Source organism: Dermochelys coriacea, chromosome 2, assembly GCF_009764565.3.
Source record: "Dermochelys coriacea isolate rDerCor1 chromosome 2, rDerCor1.pri.v4, whole genome shotgun sequence".
NCBI classification, from domain to species: Eukaryota; Metazoa; Chordata; order Testudines; family Dermochelyidae; genus Dermochelys; species Dermochelys coriacea.
The window spans coordinates 63,429,474-63,448,242 of record NC_050069.1 but is presented as its reverse complement, the minus strand read 5'-3'; the positions used below and the strand labels follow the sequence as shown (position 1 = coordinate 63,448,242).

The window sequence follows — 18,769 nt, the reverse complement described above, 5'->3', positions numbered from 1 at the left end:
CTGAGAGCCAACTAGCTTGGAACACCACTAAATTTTAAGTCTTGAAAAACACTCTTTTTAATCAAATACCTGCTGTAACCAGTAGGCCTAAAATTTAACTTACTAGAGCTGGTTCCAATTAGAGACCAAACGAGTATACGGAGTGTCTTTCCAGCTCCTTGCTGTGACCATCTATTATTAACAGTTATGTTGCGACAGTACCTAAAGGCCTACTAGACAGGGTCTCCCATTGTGGAAAATGATAATCTCTGGTCCAAAGAGTTTATCATCTAGAAAACAAAACTGTGGATGAGACAAACAAACAGGTTAGGGTTGGGCCAAGAAAGGCAGAGTAATACAAATAGGGTTTGCACATCTACATTATGCTTATACAAGGCGATATGTTGTAATTACCAAACTTCAGCTTCAAGCATTTCAGAGAGCAGTTGCTCCATCAGTTTCTATATTAACAAGAATACTGAAGATGGAGATTTACAAACATGCAAGCTCTCACACAGAAAATGCAACAATCTGTTAGTATATGCCCACAACCACTGCACAGTTTATCCTCCCTTCACAGAAGGTATCACACAACAGCATAAGGTTTTTCATCACTCCCACCCTCTTTTTCTTGAGGGTATACATAACACAGAGAACAAATTGTTGCAACTTTTAAGGGACCCTACTGACCCTCCTTTAGACATGCAAGTTTAAATGTTTAAACTAACATATTTAAAGTATACAGCAGATATGTGACAAGTACGTGAAATCTTTGAACACTGATTTGCATGAAATTAAAAGGAGAATTCTTCAACCAACATTTTCCCATCCTATTACCCCTCTAATATTCAGTTTTGCTTAATTATCAACTACTATTTGGACTTTACTCTTTTTTCCCCCCAAGTGTTCTCCCCTTCTCACAAAATCAAAAGGAAGACATTATACAACGAACATAAATAAAACCAATGTGATTCTGTATCTCTTACTGTATCAGTTTCAGCAAATATTACCTGAATTACTTTGATTTTTTTTAAGCTAAACATAACACATCTGAGCTTTGCCAGTTCCAGAGAGTAATTAAATTTTCAAAAAAACTATAGGTAATTAAGATTACCCAAAATTAAAATTGAAGAAGAAGAAGTCAGGAATTACAGAAGTGCATGCATTTCACCAGATCTGCAAGGGACTCTGTGTAATTAAACACATATTAATTGCCCTAATCTTCTTAAGCAAGTAATAAATTGGAAGAGCTGATTAATACACTGGCTTTAGTTCAGCTTGTTAAACATGACACCCTGACAAAGGAAGACTATCTTGAAAAGCTCTTTTAGCTAAGTAATTGGAATTTTACTCTCAGCAATTTGCCATTCTGCAATAAAAGCTATTTGGTATATTGATTCCCCATCAGTATTTTTTTTTAATACGTCAGTTATATTGAAAGAGTACCATTATGATGCTCATAAAGATTATGAAATAATTGTGAACTTTAATCTTTACTGTCCATCAAGAGTCACTTTCATTCTGAACACAACATGAGTATTTTCTTGTAGGCTATAAATCCTAGTTAATTCTAGAAGTTGCTAATAATATTTTATAAAATCCAAGCAGACACATTAAGTTCCCCACACCAGGAAGCCAATGACTATATCAGCATGTAACATTAAAGAGCTGCTGATGCCTCCTGGAAAACTCTGAAACACTTAGTTTTGAGAATTCTCCATTCCCTCCCTTTTTAATTATTATTATTTTAAACACTCTCTCTCTCGTAAAGTTTACCAGGACAGGAATCATGTCTTCCTAATGCACTACACAAGGTGGCCCTGGTCCTCATGAGGACACTACCACAACAAAGAATAAATAAACTGAATGGAAACAAGATTTTCATTTAAAAGTGTTTACTCCAGCTGCTTATTCATCACCTGAAAATACCTCAATTTCCAATTATAACCCAACTGGATGCTGAGGAAAGAATAACATTACAAAGAATTAGGGCTACAAGGACTGGACTCTCATCTCACTATGATAATTTAAGTCCATTAAAATGAAGTTACTCTTGATTTAATAAGCATAAGGGAAAGGAAAATTAAGCCACAGTGAAGAACAATCAGCAGGAATAGAAGAACTACTGAGAAGCTAAAATATTGTTTTCATACAAATCTTACTAATACAGAAGAATGTAGAAAATATGGGACATGTAGACAGAAGTGTTTCTAAATAAAATGGCTCTTCAAAGTTTTCTATGAAAACATGCAGTTTTAACCTGGATTTCCCATATGCTATTGCAACAAGCAGCATTTATAACAACCTTCTTATGAAATATCCACGAAGCTTTATAAAACGTATTCCAAATCAAAGTAAGTCTGAAAGAACCTTGAAAACCCCAAAACATGTCTTTAAACTCAACTTTACTATTCCACTGAGTTGACATTTTGTGTTTCTGCTGACACAGGACTCTAGAGCTGAATGACTCTGGCCCCCAATATTTATTATTATTTCTATGCTAGCAAGAGCCTAGCAATTATGTACAGGGCAAAACAAAATAATAGTGAACCTAAAACTCCTTTTCGGTTCCTTAATTGTGATGTAATATTAATGGTGAATCAGTACACTAGCCAGTTTCAGTAGTGAAATAACCTTAACAATTGAGATATAGCGCCTATTATTTAAAAAAAAGAAAAAAAAAACACTTCAAAATCTGAGCAGAGAATTCTACAGGCCCAGTAATTTGAGAAGTGAGGCATAAAACAGACCTATAAGCAGAGAATGACAGTAAGCAAACTTGGATGTGTCACAAGCACACATGCAAAAATATTTTCTACCCATTTTCTGTGATCCATTGATACCAATATAGACTGTACAATCCTAATCAAGATTTCTCTTGCCGTCTGGGGGTTCCTAGGAGTTAGATTTCCTGTTTCTCTTCAGATGAGCACTTCCCTAGCTTCAAATGAATCATTATTTAGATTGTTAATTCTTTGGGACAAGTGACCATCTTTTTGTTCCATGTTTGCATCTAGCACAAGGGGGCTCCTAGGCGCTACCACAATACAAATAAATAACCAACCACCAACTCAGAAATGTTTAACCATTGAAATTAATGATTTAGAAGTTTGCAGAACACACTAATTTGCCGAGTTGTGGAGGGATTGCGGAACAGAAGGTGATGAGGAAATGTGTTTCTGTGGTCTGGATGTCTCTGATGCAAATTTCATAGTAGTAGTCACTCAGACAACCAAAAAACCCATATGCACCTGAGCATCAATTCATCTGAACGCAGAAGAGAGCTGGAAGTCTGATTACATCCTTGTATTGGTCAGAGTAATAGATTGGCCACAGGTCTCTGAACACACATCACATCACATGAATATAACTTATAACTGTAGAATGAGTGTGCAGCCTCCTGGCTGCTTTTAAATAAACAAAACAAAACAAAAAACAAATCTGGCTCCCTTGCTCTGCCAATGATGAATCTGGTAGAAAGGGAAATTGAAAGGGGAGGGTTGGGAGTTATTTAGGGGAAAGGAGAAAGTAAAAAGGCAGTAGGTGAGAAATTACAAGTCCTTTTTTAGATGAAAAAAGAATTAGGTTCAGGCTTCCAAGACTGAGGGCCTAATCTTATGTCAGTGGTGAGAAGCCAGAGGGGCACTGTCGACAAATGCCTGAACCTGAAGGATTCGGATATCAAAGCTTTCATTCAGTCCTACCTGCAGGAATTCCAGAATAGTTGGGATAGCACCATTATTGTTCTTAGTTGCTGTAACATGGTATGAATTCTGTCAAAATTGTATTGCAAGATACAAAAGTCTGAGGACTGGACTTTGAAAGCTTAACTCATTAGCTGATTTTTCCATCCTTTACAGAAAAGTCCTTCTTCTTTAAATTCATACATTTATACATATTCATATATTTAATATAATTCTAGAGTTGAAGATCATCCAATTTTGGAAATGATATGAGCCTTATACAGCATCTACCCCATGCTGTGATACTACCAAAAAACAAGAACACTACCACTACAAGAACATGGAAATTGTCATAATGGATCAGACCTGTAATTCATCCAGTCCGGTATCCTGTGTCCAGCACCAGATGCTTCAGTGGAAGGTGCAAATACCCCACAGTAGGCAGATGTGACATAAGATACCCCGCAAAAAGGTCTCTCTCATCCTAATCCCTAACAGCTCAAGTCTGTTTTAAACCCTAAATAATTCCTTTCACCATTTTACCAGTTGAGTATTAATGACAGACTTCCAATCATTTATATGAAAAAAACTGGCTGGGTTCAGCTAACCATTATCCAACCTTGTGAGTCGCTCATTTTACTGAAATTTAGATTTAGAATATTCTTAAACAAATGCAACCAGTTGGCTCAAATATTCTTCTCCAAGAGTTTTTGGAAATGTTTCACTAGCTATTTTTGAATGATCACTGTTGACAACTTCAACATTTATATTAATATTTCTAGCTTTGAAATGACACAAAAGTATCACATTAAGGTCTCTTGCTCAACTATGTCATTTTGACCAACTAAGACAGCACTATGTTTTCCGAGGAAAATAAAAATGGTATGTGTCACTATGAGGGAATACTTGCTTACTACACTGATCACTAATGTAGTCCTGAAATAGGTGGATGACTACTATGAGATTTAGTAACTAGATAGCAGTATTCTTGTTAGTAATAAAAGAATCCTCCCTCCGCCCCAAAAAAAGAGATTTGACGCCTGTACAATTTAAAGGTTATTCTGATTTCTTTTCTTTTTAAATAAGGACTGTTCAAATTCTGCAGCACAAATTAACTTTCAATGGGTCCAGCATATCAAACAGATTCTCTAAAGTTCCAGGATAAATACTGTGATCAACAATTCTTCTCCTGAGGCACAATGGAACTTTCTGCCATAAGGTAAAGATTAATCTGTGCAAGAGACACAGCATTCCCACAGGTTGGTCCAAGACCACGAACTAACTCCCCAGAAATTAAGGATTATCACAAATCTCACCATCTTCCGCTTGAAGTGCAAGGCACATTTCAACCTTGCTTTCTCAAGGACATAGCAAAAACCCACTCAAACAAAACACGATACTGCACACACAAGTCTCCCTCTGGGGAGACTACGAGGGAAAGAATGAACCACGTGTTAGCAAGTCACTTAATTCATTACTGGAAGGCACTTGGATACTACAGTGATGAAAGCGATATAAAAACCTATAGTATATAGAACAGAACTCTGAGCAGTTGAAACCTCCCTCAGTAGGCAAGCTCCTTTCAACTGGGCACTTGTAGTGTAATAACATTTAACTGATCTGTTATACTGAATAAAATTCAAACTAGTAATAGCTTTAAACCACAAAATCCAAAGAGGAACAAATGCATGCTATACTGTCATGAAATTCATTACATAAATTCAGGTGGTACAGTTTTATTTGATACTAACTTGTTATTACACAAAACAATGTTGTTTTGCCTGTTTTCAGATCTGGCAGCCCCTACAGACTTACCTTTGTATTACAGTTTGTAAGCTCAGCATCATACCCAGTTCACTTTTCATCTTTTCTCTGTTGGCCCGGCATTCTGCCAAATACCGGAGAGCCTAAAAGAAAAGAAGGACAATAGCCATCAAAAACTGCTTCTGTTATTTCATCATTTTCTATTTCTGATGTTTCAAATAATTAACTATTTAACAATTCATAGTTTATAAAAAAGAAAAAGGTGTTGGATAGTTAGAATATACAATTTCAGTGCACCAGCTCCACCTCAAAGACATTTGCCACATCGTGCTAGGTGCAAAAAAGAAGAAGCAATTACAGGCACAAGATGCCTCTTTAGAATATTCAGACAGGACCTGGAACAGAAGACTGCCACCGCTACCACCCTCTTTTGTGAGTATTAGGGAAAGTCTGAACATTGTTAATAGATACAAAGAAATAGTTGAAATTTACCCTTTCTGAGATTCACAAATGCAATACACATTCTGGAGGCGGGGTCCCAAGAAAAGAAAATCTTTCTGAGACACTCAAAGTCTGCGTTTAAGAGTTCTTATACTGATTATTCCCATGGGTCTCCTCTTTCATGGAATACAGAAACAGTTGGCTGTACTCATTAAAACCTTACGCATAACTCAATGGCATCTCTCTGTATGTATTTTTGAACACCGGATCCAATCAATTCCAAAATTTCAGAGAATATTCTAGGCATCAGTGTCCAGAACCCAGTTTGTTTGTTGTTGTTTTTTTTTGGGGGGGGGGACACTGATGAACACGATCATCTGTTTAGAACAGCTACAGCTTTAAAGCACCTCTGAAATTATCTATAGATCTATCAACTAGTTGACAGCAGCCATTAAAACCTTCAGATATAACAATACCCCATCTCATTTTTGCCTACCCCCAATAGAGTTTAACACGCTCATGTCCTGAATGATTTCTCTCTCAGGCAAATAATAAAGGGAGGAGAGGAAGGGGAATGTGAGTGTGTGCACAGACTCTAGTATGGAGGAGAGGAAGAATGGAGAAGGGGGGGGAACACAGAACCCCGGCAGTGGGAGGGGAAGTTAGGGTACCTTGGTATGTGGGGAGGGCGGCACATAGAGTCCCTAGCATACAGGTGAATAGGGAAATGGGGGGCACACAGAGATCCTGCCATGTAGAGAGAAGTAGGAATGGGGGACACAGAGACCCTGCCATTGGGGAAGAATGGAAAACCATAATATGGAAGGAAAGAGGAAGCGGGGAACGGGTCCACATAGAAACCCTGGTCTGACAGGGAAAATGGGAGACCCAGGCTGCTCCTCATGCTTTGGAAAAAGCTCCCCATATACATTTTCAAAATTAACTCATTATTCTCCTTCAAAACCCTCCTATAAACTCCAGTTTGCTCAGAGGCCTACATAAACTTTGACCATGAGTGATCACACTGAACAATACTGTCTCATTGCTTTGTTGTATTCTCCAATCTGGCTGTACCCAGCTGTTATCTCTTTTTAAGCTCTCTGGGGGAGAGATTGTCTTTTTGTTCTGTATTTGTATAGCGTCGGTATTATGGGATCCTAGTCCATGCCTGGGACTCCTGGCTGCTATGATAATAGCAATGATAAATAACTGTAATAACGGTGGAGGGGTGAAATGACGGACACAGACTCCCTAGTGGGAGAAAATTGGGGGACCTTGGTACAGGTGGAAGGGAGGAATGGGGGCACACAGAACCCCTACCACTAGAGAGATATGGAGAAGTTTCAGGGAACCCCTGAAATGAAGGGGGATAAAAGGGTGGCACACAAGGAGCTTATGGGGGCATGGAGGAATGCAATGAGCCCCTAGTGTATGCTATAAGCTCCCCGCTCAAGAAGTGTGTGACCCCCCCTAGTAGATCTACTGGAAAAATATGCCTGTTGGTGCAGGGGACTAGGAATCAAGGCTCCAAGGTTCTGTGGAAGAAACACTGGTAAAGTCACTTGCTTTCTCCGTCCTTATTTCCATTTTATAAATGACAACACAGCTTAAGTATTTCACAGGGGTGCTGAACGGCTTGTTGTAAGACTGCATCTGCAACACCTTCTTAACTCAGGCAAACTTACCCACAGAACCGTATTTTGATTAAAATCTGTTAAGGATATGCTACAGTATTTTTGACATTCCTTAGATTTGTTATTTTCTCTTTAAAAAAAAAAAAGGATAATCTGGAATTGTTTGGCAAGGGGGATCCCCACCTTGTTTAATGTGTCCCTTGAACAGCAAGATAAAGGTGCCTGTGGAACCTTTCTTGGAAGCCTACATCTTGTGCCATTGCAAATGTTACGTAAAAAGAAAAATTTTCAGTGTTGTAGAAATATGGATGAGATACACCACTCACAGTTTTCAGCTGTGCAAGCCAAAACACTTTGAATAACTCTGCCTTATTCAACGTGAAAGCTTCAACTAAATTTGAACTTTTAGTAGACAACCAAATTAACTACAATATATGCACAAGGCATCCTATCTTCCACACTGGAGAACTGCTGTAAGAAATATTACTAGCATGTTAATCTACTGCCCAAGTGCAATGTGCAATTTTTAAAGGTTCAAAACTCAATGAAAACAAAAACAACTTTCACCAGAACACTCAAAGGGGCTTCTTCTCTAAGAAGCATCTGCCCTCAGTCACTTCACCATTACAGCCATAAAAAAGCCATATTTAAAGAAAAAAATTCTTAATGAGAGAAAGTAGTTTATGTATCTACTTTCTGAATACTCAACAGCAGCTCTACTGTTTATACTCATACTTCAAAAAAAGAACCAACATTTCAGATAATAGTCTGACTCTAAACATAGATTTATAAAGGAAACCCTTGAGTAGCCCTAATTGCTAGGGCTCCACTTCTAATAAAGAGTGATTTTGTAAGATTTTGGGCATGCCACAAAGAGGATGATGTAGCTTCAAACCAAAGAAATAAATAAAAAGAGCGGTAGAATGTGCCACAATGTACAGAATAGATATTGCTCTTTTATCAAAAAGCTGTTGAAACAAAAAGAGGAGTAATGAAGTGGGATGGAAATACCAGGTGAAAGCACTCAAAGATTTTTCAGCCTCCAAGTCTCAATTTATTTGCATTACATAGTTTCTCCATTTTTTTGACCAACAGCTAGAAAGTGAAAAATGTATCTCGTTCATGGGATTCCTGGATATTGCATGTAATGTTCATCTTATGTGTTTGGAATCATTGTTCATGATGCCATAACTTTAACAGAAATTTCATTTTATTAAACTACCTCAAGGGCAGACTGCTAATTACTCTCCTATGACAAGAAAAAAAGAAATCTGAAAAAGGTTTTTAAGAAGATGACTGCAGCAAAGCTTAGAGGAACCTTACAGCTAATGATTTGATAACTTTAATCCATTTCGTATCCAGGTAGAGCTTTGATTGCTGTTCCCCAAACCTGTGATAGGGACTTATTTGCTGCCCAAGGTTTTGTTTTCTTGTCTTTACAGATGAACTTTTCTGCAAAATTTGATACTGCTGACTAGAGGTTTCCAGCAATTGAATACTGACACTGCTTTGTTTGCAACACCACTTTCTTGGTTAAAATCTCAAATTTCTCAGTTGATGAGATGTATTGTATTTCCAGTGTTATCTTTTGGGGGGGGGGAGGAGGTGGCTCCCAAGGTCAATATAGTATTGTGCTTGAAGGGTTTCCTTGAACACTGCTTATCTACCTGCATTCCAGGACCACACAGGATAGACTCATACCTGAGATATACCCACATAGCTGAGGACTTTACACAAGTACTCAGTGTGTTACATAATTGCTTTTGTGATAATAAATTATGGAAGTTGACTCGTTCCCTAAATGGAATCATACAGCAGGTCTGTTACTCAATGAACACCTCACAACAGTGTGCCTAGTCCCTTACTTATTTTTATGGTAGCTATATATTGTTCTTTCCAAAGATGTATTTCTAACATTTATTCTCAAATCCTACCTTTATTTTTGGCATTTTTATAGTTAGAATGCAAGGCCATTTTATTGCCATCTGAGTAATCTAAAGTCCTTTATAGTCTCTGGTTCTACATTTATGACAGTTTAATTACAATCTTTGCTATCCTGCCAAGATGTGGAGACTCATATACTTTTATCATACTCTACTAATCATTTCCACTTATAGTCCAAGTTTCCCTGCACTGCCATTAAAACACTTCTAGAAGTCTGTCTAAACAGTCATTGGAATTAAAGACCTGAGCACAGTATTTCCATGTTGAGAAAAACAACCGTCTATTCGCAAAGCAATAGATTAATTGTTTTGCTTAAATTAACTTCTCCTTTGGTTCACTATTCAATATCAAAGATTTTTAGTTCAAATCGCACCTTCTGTAACACTACATGATTTGATACAAATGGGAGCTGCTGGATGCTCAGTCAGCATTTTCAAAAATGAGGTCGTTTAGGGCCTGATCCAAAGCCTACTGAAGTCAGATTCATAGATACTAAGTCAAAGGGACCATTCTGATCATCTAGTCCAACCTCCTGCACAACGCAGGCCACAGAATCTCACCCACCCACTCCTATGAAAAACCTCACCTATGTCTGAGCTATTGAAGTCCTCAAATCGTGGTTTAAAGACTTCAAGGAGCAGAGAATCCTCCCTCAAGTGACCCGTGCCCCATGCTACAGAGGAAGGCGAAAAACCTCCAGGGCCTCTCCAATCTGCCCTGGAGGAAAATTCCTTCCTGACCCCAAATATGGCGATCAGCTAAACCACGAGTATATGGGCAAGATTCACCAGCCAGATACTACAGAAAATTCTTTCCTGGGTAACTCAGATCCCATCCATCTAATATCCCATCTCAGGGGATTAGGCCTATTTACCCTGAATATTTAAAGATCAATTAATTACCAAAAATCACATCATACCATCTCCTCCATAAACTTATCGAGTTTAATCTTAAAGCCAGATAGATCTTTTGCCCCCACTGCTTCCCTTGGAAGGCTATTCCAAAACTTCACTCCTCTGATGGTTAGAAACCTTCGTCTAATTTCAAATCTAAACTTACTGGTGGCCAGTTTATACCCATTTGTTCTTGTGTCCACATTGGTGCTGAGCTTAAATAATTCCTCTCCCTCTCCTGTATTTATCCCTCTGATATATTTATAGAGAGCAATCATATCTTCTCATAACCTTCTTTTAGTTAGGCTAAACAAGCCAAGCTCCTTAAGTCTCCTTTCATAAGACAAGTATTCCATTCCTCGAATCATCCTAGTAGCCTTCTCTGTACCTGCTCCAGTTTGAATTCATCCTTTTTAAACATGGGAGACCAGATGAAAGACTCAGGCGGAATTTCACAGATCAGGCCCAATTCAGCATACTTAAGAATGTGACAAACATTAAGCACATCAGTAGCCTCATTGAAGGTAAGTATAGGTTTAAGTAACCTTCCTAATTTAGGACTTTGCTTAGTCACCTCAATGTGGATTTAATTTTTGAAAATCTTAATTCAAGTTTTTTAAAAAAAGGATTAGATTCACCTAGTTAACCATAAAGTTTCTGATTTTTTAATGTAGAATCAAGTAGGGACTCAAGATATTCGCTCATTTTAAGCTCTTCACTCTTGGGTTGCTGGATTTCAATAACATCCACATTTATACAGCTTCTTCCATCTGAGGATATCAAGTCACTTTACAGATATTAACAAATTAATAGGCACAATACTCCTATGAAGTAACTATAATCCTCTCCTTTTGGCAGTGTTTGCAATATCAGGCACTAAGATGGTATTTGTATTAAAAACTTAGTGGCATAAAATCTTTGTGACTTCAAATAGAAATTGCTTCAGTGTTAACAATGAGAAGTTCTTTAAACTTTTAATACATTTAATACACTCTACAGTTAGAGTGATTTTTTTAAATACATGCAGGCCAAAGTTTTGAAGAAACAGGAACCCAAACTTATTTTCCAAAGACAATATTATGGCACCTGCAGGTGAATTTTCAAAAGCACTTAATGGGACTTGTGGTCACATTAAGTCACCTGAATTCAAACTAAAAGGAGTACTTGTGGCACCTTAGAGACTAACAAATTTATTTGAGCATAAGCTTTCGTGAGCTACAGCTCACCTCATCGGATGAAGTGAGCTGTAGCTCACGACAGCTTATGCTCAAATAAATTTGTTAGTCTCTAAGGTGCCACAAGTACTCCTTTTCTTTTTGCGAATACAGACTAACACGGCTGCTACTCTGAAACCTGAATTCAAATTGCAAACCTTGATGGAGAAGCATAGCAGGTGGAAGCATTTCAGGTTTCTTGACTTGTGGAAATTCACTGTATTTGAGGGTGAAGTTTGTTGCAAATATAGCACAGACTATATTTATCTCTGTTTATCAATTTTGTGTTTAAGTTTGTGTTGTTTTTACAATAAGGATATTAATGAGGCCATGGACTTCTCCTTATCAGAATAGATGAGCTTTTAAAGTATGGAACTTCTTAGTAGGAAAAGAAATCTATGTAAAATCTGAAACTCTACTAACAATTAGGAAGCCTAGAGAAACAAGTAAAAAAAACCCATCCATTTTAGGAATTTAAAACTATGAAATGGGAAGACAGGAAAAAGCTAGAACTATATACATAATACAACATGAAGTAAAATTTAAAAATCTATTTAAAATTATGATTTTTTAAAAAAAATAGATTTTTATTCACCCACTTCCAATCAAGAGAAAAGGCATTATGTCAGTATAGTACTTAGATTTTAAGAGTCACATTATTCACATTCATCAAGTACAAGCAAAGTCTGAAGAGAAGCATACATACAGTTACATGTGACAAGCTACATTATAGCTTTTCCCTCTGCATACCCAAAGTTAGAGGGTTATCTTCTTAAACACGCACACACGCACACGGTAAATTAATCTATAACAACTTGTTCTCCAATTTCAGAATGATTTTGTCACTCATTAATTGTTGAAATGGGGGTGGCAGAAAATTAAGCATGACAGTGACAATAATTTGACATAAGGTACAAGCAGCAAACAAAGCAAATAAAAAGCCCACTGATCTAAAAAACACAGATTACTTACTAGTAACGCTGAGTGAACAACTGGAGGGATGGGGTGATCCAAAAACAAAATAAGGCCTGGCAGACATCCCTGATCCTGAACGATGGCTCGTCTATTTAAAGGGTCAGCTGCTAAGTCTCGCAGCTGGTTAACTACTGCTAGCGCATCAGGCTCCTCACTCATTGTGGAGTTCATTTTCCTATGCCAACACCTGTTGAATAAATTCTGTATTAGTAACAGTTTAATTAATGAATCTCTGATTAAACTGTAGTCAATATAGAACACAACACTCTGTCTTGTTCTTAGGAGCATACGGACAAATGGAACTCACAATATGTGGGCTCTATACCTCTGAAACTGGAAATTTAAGAGTCCATATACAGAGAATGACAATTTTTGTTAATTGTCTAATACTTCAATCTTCATGTATAATTTTTAGGCCTGACAACCTTTTCAGAAGATATATAGGCAATAACTGATAAAAGTATTGTCAAATACTGCTTAGACCAATTATGGTCACAGATGAAGAACCAACAGTTTATTAACGATGACACTATCTATGGAAACCTAAAACATATCATCCCAATTCTGTATTATGTCTAAAGTAAATCTGTAAAGAAACATACAATCCATAATAAATGTTTTAAACTGCAAGTTTCAGCTTTCATATTAATCCCTTACACACAACAAAAGTGTACCAAAAAAGCAAACCAAAATTTGTATCCATATCATCAGGCACTTCTAATGTTTTACTTCATTATGGAATTACATATCAAATATGTATAACCCAGCATAAATTCAATCCCCTTACAAAGTACCTTTGGTATTCTCTCTCTACTGAATACTTTTGGTATTCTCGGTCTTAAAATAAATAAATAAGGCATGGGCTTCATCTTGCTCCTACCAAAGACAAGGGGAACCAGTTTGATTTCAAATGAAGCAGATGTTGGGTGGACTCTAAAGCTGCCTAAAGAGAGAACAAAAAAGAAAAGGAGTACTTGTGGCACCTTAGAGAGACTAACAAATTTATTTGAGCATAAGTTTTCGTGAGCTACATCTCACTTCATCGGATGCAAAGAGAGAACAGTTACATCCTGGATAGCAACAGCACAAATTTCCCTATGGGATGCCCCTCAGTAGTGGAGGAACCATATCTTGGGGTGAAAAGTTAGTTAAGATCAAAGGATGGATCCTCAATTGTTCTGAGACTGACAAGTAGAGTACAGACTACAGACCTGATCTTGCCAGCACTAACTCAAGTACTTTAATACTCATGAGTATGATTAAAGCAACCTTGTCAGCTTGACTTTTCTTTTTAAATGGATTGATTTTTTATAAAAAATAATCCAAGTTTCTAACAGATAACTCTTTAAACAGTATGTCCTGTTTAAAAAAGAAAATGTTGAAAAAAAATTGTATACAGTTTCTTCTGCTGCTCTCATCTTGAAGTTTATAAAGACCTTTTCAGAAAAAAAAAAAAGAAACACTCTGTGGAGGAAACAGTGAAACTCATCATATCAGGGTGGATTTAAATCATGATTTAAATCACAAATCAAGAAGACTCAATTTAATCATGGATTTCTACATAAAAGTGCATTCTTGTTGGTTGTTATAACCTTAATACATATTCTTCACAACTCAGAGACAGATGTAGGTTTCATTTTTGGAAGGTACATACTATACATTTTTAAAGTAATTTATTTTGAAAACTTTTCAGATTAGTTTTGAAACTATATCAGAAAATGAATGATTGTTTGGTTATTTCATTTACCAAAGGTAATTGAAGCAGATATTTATGAAGTCACTGGGAGGTGAACTATCTCCAGTTCAACAGGATAATCATTAATATTTGGAGGATTTTCTTGCCATGCTGTACTAGAAGGAGAACATCACTAGACAGACATTTAAATGGTTTTAATTAAAACAACATTATGTACTCTAGATTTTTTAATTTAGTTAAACATTCAAGCTTTTTAAAATCAGGTTTGTTTTTGTTAAAATTGTTTTTAACTAAAATAGTTAAATGAAATATTTTAGATTTATTCCACCCCCAACAATCTTCTGTTCATTGAAGTTTTTGAAACTTTGCACTTTTAGAGAAAGGTAAGGGATTGACTCTGTGTACACAAATTTGCAGAGGGGCAATAGGGTTGAGGTCTGTTATTTCTCACCTCTATACTTTATTTATTTATTTAAAACATTTTTTGCTGTTAACAAGCATGTTATCTCTAGAGGCACAAATCCACAGTTTGAGAACTGCAAAACTAAGCATCTCTGATGGTATCTTCTAGACTGAGCACTGAGTCCCATTGGGTAGATGGAAAGATTAACCTAAATAATCTATACAAAAGCCTCTGGAATCCCATAAAATTGAGTCCCTAATCCATGAACTATTGGAATTCAATACAAAACTTTCTTAAATATTACATGAAAATATTGTTTCATACTATAGAATTAGAATTTATAATCCCTATTTCATGATGAGATATCTTTGAGCTATAATGTATCTATCTTTAGATAGATTTTTTCCTCAAAAAGCATTTTATCAAAAAAAAATCCGATTTAAATAAAAAAAATCAGATTTTTTTTTTAAAATCATTGATTTTTATCCACCCTGAAAGTCATTAAATACTCAAAATAAACTCACACACATACAAAAAAGAAAAAAAAATCAATCTTAGGTTTTACTTGTAACTATAGTAGGTTCAAAAGTTAAGAACATCAGAACAGTCATACTGGGTCAGAGCAAAAATCCATCTAGCCCAATATCCTGTCTTCTGACAGTGGCCAATGCCAGGTTCTTCAGAGGGAATGAACAGAACACGTAATCATTAAGTAATCATCCCCTTTTCCACCAAATGCATCCGATGAAGTGAGCTGTAGCTCACGAAAGCTTATGCTCTAATAAATTTGTTAGTCTCTAAGGTGCCACGGGTACTCCTTTTCTTTTTGCGAATACAGACTAACACGGCTGCTACTCTGAAACTAATCATCCCCTGTCGCTCATTCCCAGCTTCAGGCAAACAGAGGCTTGGGCAGGGGTGGCCAACCTGAACCCAAGAAGCAACCAGAATTTACCAATGTACATTGCCAAAGAGCCACAGCAATACGTCAGCAGCCCCCCATCAGCAGCCCCTCCCCCGTCCTCATCAGCTGTTTTGTGGCGTGCAGGAGGCAGGTGGGGGGAAGAGTGAGGGCATACCAGGCTCAGGGGAAGGGGTGGGAATGGGTGGAGTGGGGGCAGGGCCTGTGGCAGAGCAGTGAGCACCCCCCGGCACATTGAAAAGTTGACGCCTGTAGCTCCAGCCCCGGAGTCTGTGCCTATATAAGGAGCTGCATATTAACTTCTGAAGAGCCGCATGTGGCCACTCCTGGGCTAGGAACACCATCCCAGCCCATCCTGGCTAATAAATATTGATGGACCTATCCTCCATGAATTTACCTAGTTCTTTTTTGAACCCTGTTATAGACTTGGCCTTCACAACATCCTCTGCCAAAGAGTTCCACAGATTGACTGAGTGTTGTGTGAAGCAATACTTTCTTTTATTTGTTTTAACCTTCCCTTTTATCCCATGACTGCTTACTTTGCTTAAGACAGTGTTTCTCAACCAGGGCTCCAGGGCCCCCTGGGGGGCTGCAAGCAGGTTTCGGGGGGTCCACCAAACAGGGCCAGAATTAGACTTGCTGGAGCCCAGGGCAGAAAGCTGAAGCCCCGCCGCCTGGGCAACACAGCTTCACGGGGCCCAAGGCGACTGCTGTGCTTGCTACCCCCCCAATGCTGGCCCTGGCTTTTATATGCAGAAAAGCCATTGTTGTGGCACAGATGGGCCGTGGAGTTTTTGTAGAATGTTGGGGGGGCCTCAGAAAGAAAACGGTTGAGAACCTTTGGTGAGGGACCTTGTCAAAGGCTTTCTGAAAATCTAAGTACACTATAACAACTGGATCCCCCTTGTCCACATACATGTTGACCCCCTCAAAGAATTCTAGTAGATTGGTGAGGCATGATTTCCCTTTACAAAAACTATGTTGACTCTTCCCCAACAAATCATGTTCACTTATGTGTATGATAATTCTGTTCTTTCCTATAGTTTCAACCTGTTTGCCTGGTACTGAAGTTTTCAGACCAATGTGAGTTTCAAGTGTGATGGTATCCATTTATGTTACTAATATTTCCTTCACACAAAGTGTTAAAGTGAAGAACTGGCGCAAATGACCAGCTTCAAGTTTAATTTTTCCATTAACACCATAAAATCTATACAGATCAAATAAGAAGCTACCATTTCACATAATAATTAGCATTTTACATTTGCAAAGCATTCTGCACACAATTTTCACAAAATCCCTGTAAACCAGGTAACTATCATCATTCCCACTTTATAGATGGCAAAACAGGCACAGATACTTTAAGTAATTTACCTAAAACCAGACATCAAGTCAATTACAGAGCCAAGATTCAAACCAGAGTGCTTTATTTCCAGTCCCATGCTCAATGCATCAGATCATTCATATCCTTTAATTATATACTACAAATAATTATTTTATTGGACCAACTTCTGTTGATGAGAGAGACAAAGTTCTGAGCTTACACAGAGCTCTTTTCAGGTCTAAGAAACTAACTCAGGCCTGAACAAGAGCTTTGTGTAAGCTGGAAAGTTTGTTTCTCTCACCAACAGAAGCTAGTCCAATAAAAGACATTATCTCACCCACCTTGTCTTTCTAACTTACTGGGACCAACAAGGCTACAGCAACACTGCATACAAATAATTCTGTTATTTTTATGCAATGTTTTTAATTTAAAAAAGGCAAAGCCATGTTTCTAATTCTCCCCCCCCCCCCCGGAAATAGCAAGAATCTGTGGATTAAGTTAGACAAGTTGTCTGGACATCATAACTCCTGCATTATTTTCACATCTTTTACATGGATTTTCTATGTGATCTCACTCTGCTTTAGTTTCCTTATCATCTGTACACTGGAGATATTTACTGACCTCATATGGGTTTTGTGAGAATACATTAATGTTTGTAAGTGCTTTGAAATCTTTGGTTAGGGCATTGCAGAATGTAGCGTTATTACTCATACTCATGGAAAAACATCAATTTCAGGAACCCATCCGCTACACTTTTTAAAAAATAATCCAAACCCTCCTAACCGCTAGTAAGGTTGTTGCAGATAAGCACTCAATTTGCAAAAGCAGCAACAGATGATTGAGTCCAGAATAACCCAGTTACTTTCCTCCCTCTTCGCTAGCGGGAGGAAGGAGCAAAAAACCCCTAGGATTTGTTTAGATCTTGCCACTGGACCTAGTCCGCTAACTCAGCTGCCCGCACCCAACCCTTAAAACTACAGATTCTGCGCCCCCGACCGTACCACGCTGCACAAAGGCCAACCCAACCCCTGCGGCCATCACTCTCCTCACACCCCTTCCAGCCTGAAAAGCGTGTGCCCGGGCTCGCAGCCTTTAAACCCACTGCTCCCGCCTCACCGTCTCCAGCTGCCTCCTCGGCCGACCCGCTCCTTGGGCAAGCCCACTTCCCCTTACTCCTGGCCCCTCCGGCGGCGGCGTCACCCTCTTCTCAGGACCCTGCCTTGCTCCGCCGGGACAAGGCGCCTTCCCCAGCCCACTTACCGCTGCAGGACGGTTTCACAGGCCCGGGCGGCTCAGCATCGTGCCTGGGCCGGGCTTTGCGTCGCTGAGGCCTGGTAACGGGCGTCCGTGGGGGACAAAAGCGGGGGGGGAAGGGAATTCAGATCCTCTACACACACGGCACCCACTGGGACCACCTACCGCACCCCGATTGGCTGAAGCGAACAGCGCCCCTCCGCCATTCACAGCAAACGTTGTTACACCACAGTCAGATTGGCCGCTCCTAGGGCATTGTGGGTACCGGAGGGTCAGCCCAAGGAAACTACACGTTCCAGTGCCTTTGCCGGGGCGCCCAGGCTCCCGCTGGAAAAATGCATGATGGGATATGTACTCTCAGCGGGGCTATGGCTCTAACAGGAGCACTGCATGCTCCACAGTGTACTTTGTTGGCCATTCTGGTCCATCGATGCCTTGCGTTTTCCTACCTGTTGTCTACTGACATGCCGCTGCAACATTGCATGCTGGGATCCGCTGTCTCGGTGAACTCTCAGGAACATTGCATGCTGGTACGTGAAGTCTCCGTATGCTCAAACCCCTGAAGTTTGGCAGCGTTGTATAAATTGATTTAATCTAGGCAGTAGTGGGCTACTGTGGATAACCTCCCGTGCATATCAGGGTTATT

General features: G+C 38.7%; 1 protein-coding gene across 2 annotated transcripts in view; it reads right to left on the bottom strand.

The window, feature by feature from the left end:
* ARMC1 (armadillo repeat containing 1) overlaps window positions 1-18,444 on the bottom strand; it is a 43,155-nt gene extending 24,711 nt beyond the window's left edge. Inside the window, exons 1-3 of one of the 2 annotated variants that reach the window (XM_038390082.2) lie at window positions 18,130-18,444; window positions 12,525-12,714; window positions 5,478-5,569 (exon numbers count right to left, since the gene is read on the bottom strand). In XM_038390082.2, the coding sequence (XP_038246010.1) occupies window positions 5,478-5,569; window positions 12,525-12,698 (266 nt within the window). In that variant the 5' untranslated portion in view covers window positions 12,699-12,714; window positions 18,130-18,444. Of the gene's footprint in view, window positions 1-5,477; window positions 5,570-12,524; window positions 12,715-17,985 lie in introns of both variants that reach the window. The other variant, XM_038390083.2, reaches the window with a different exon arrangement.
* Between the last annotated feature and the right edge of the window lie 325 nt (window positions 18,445-18,769).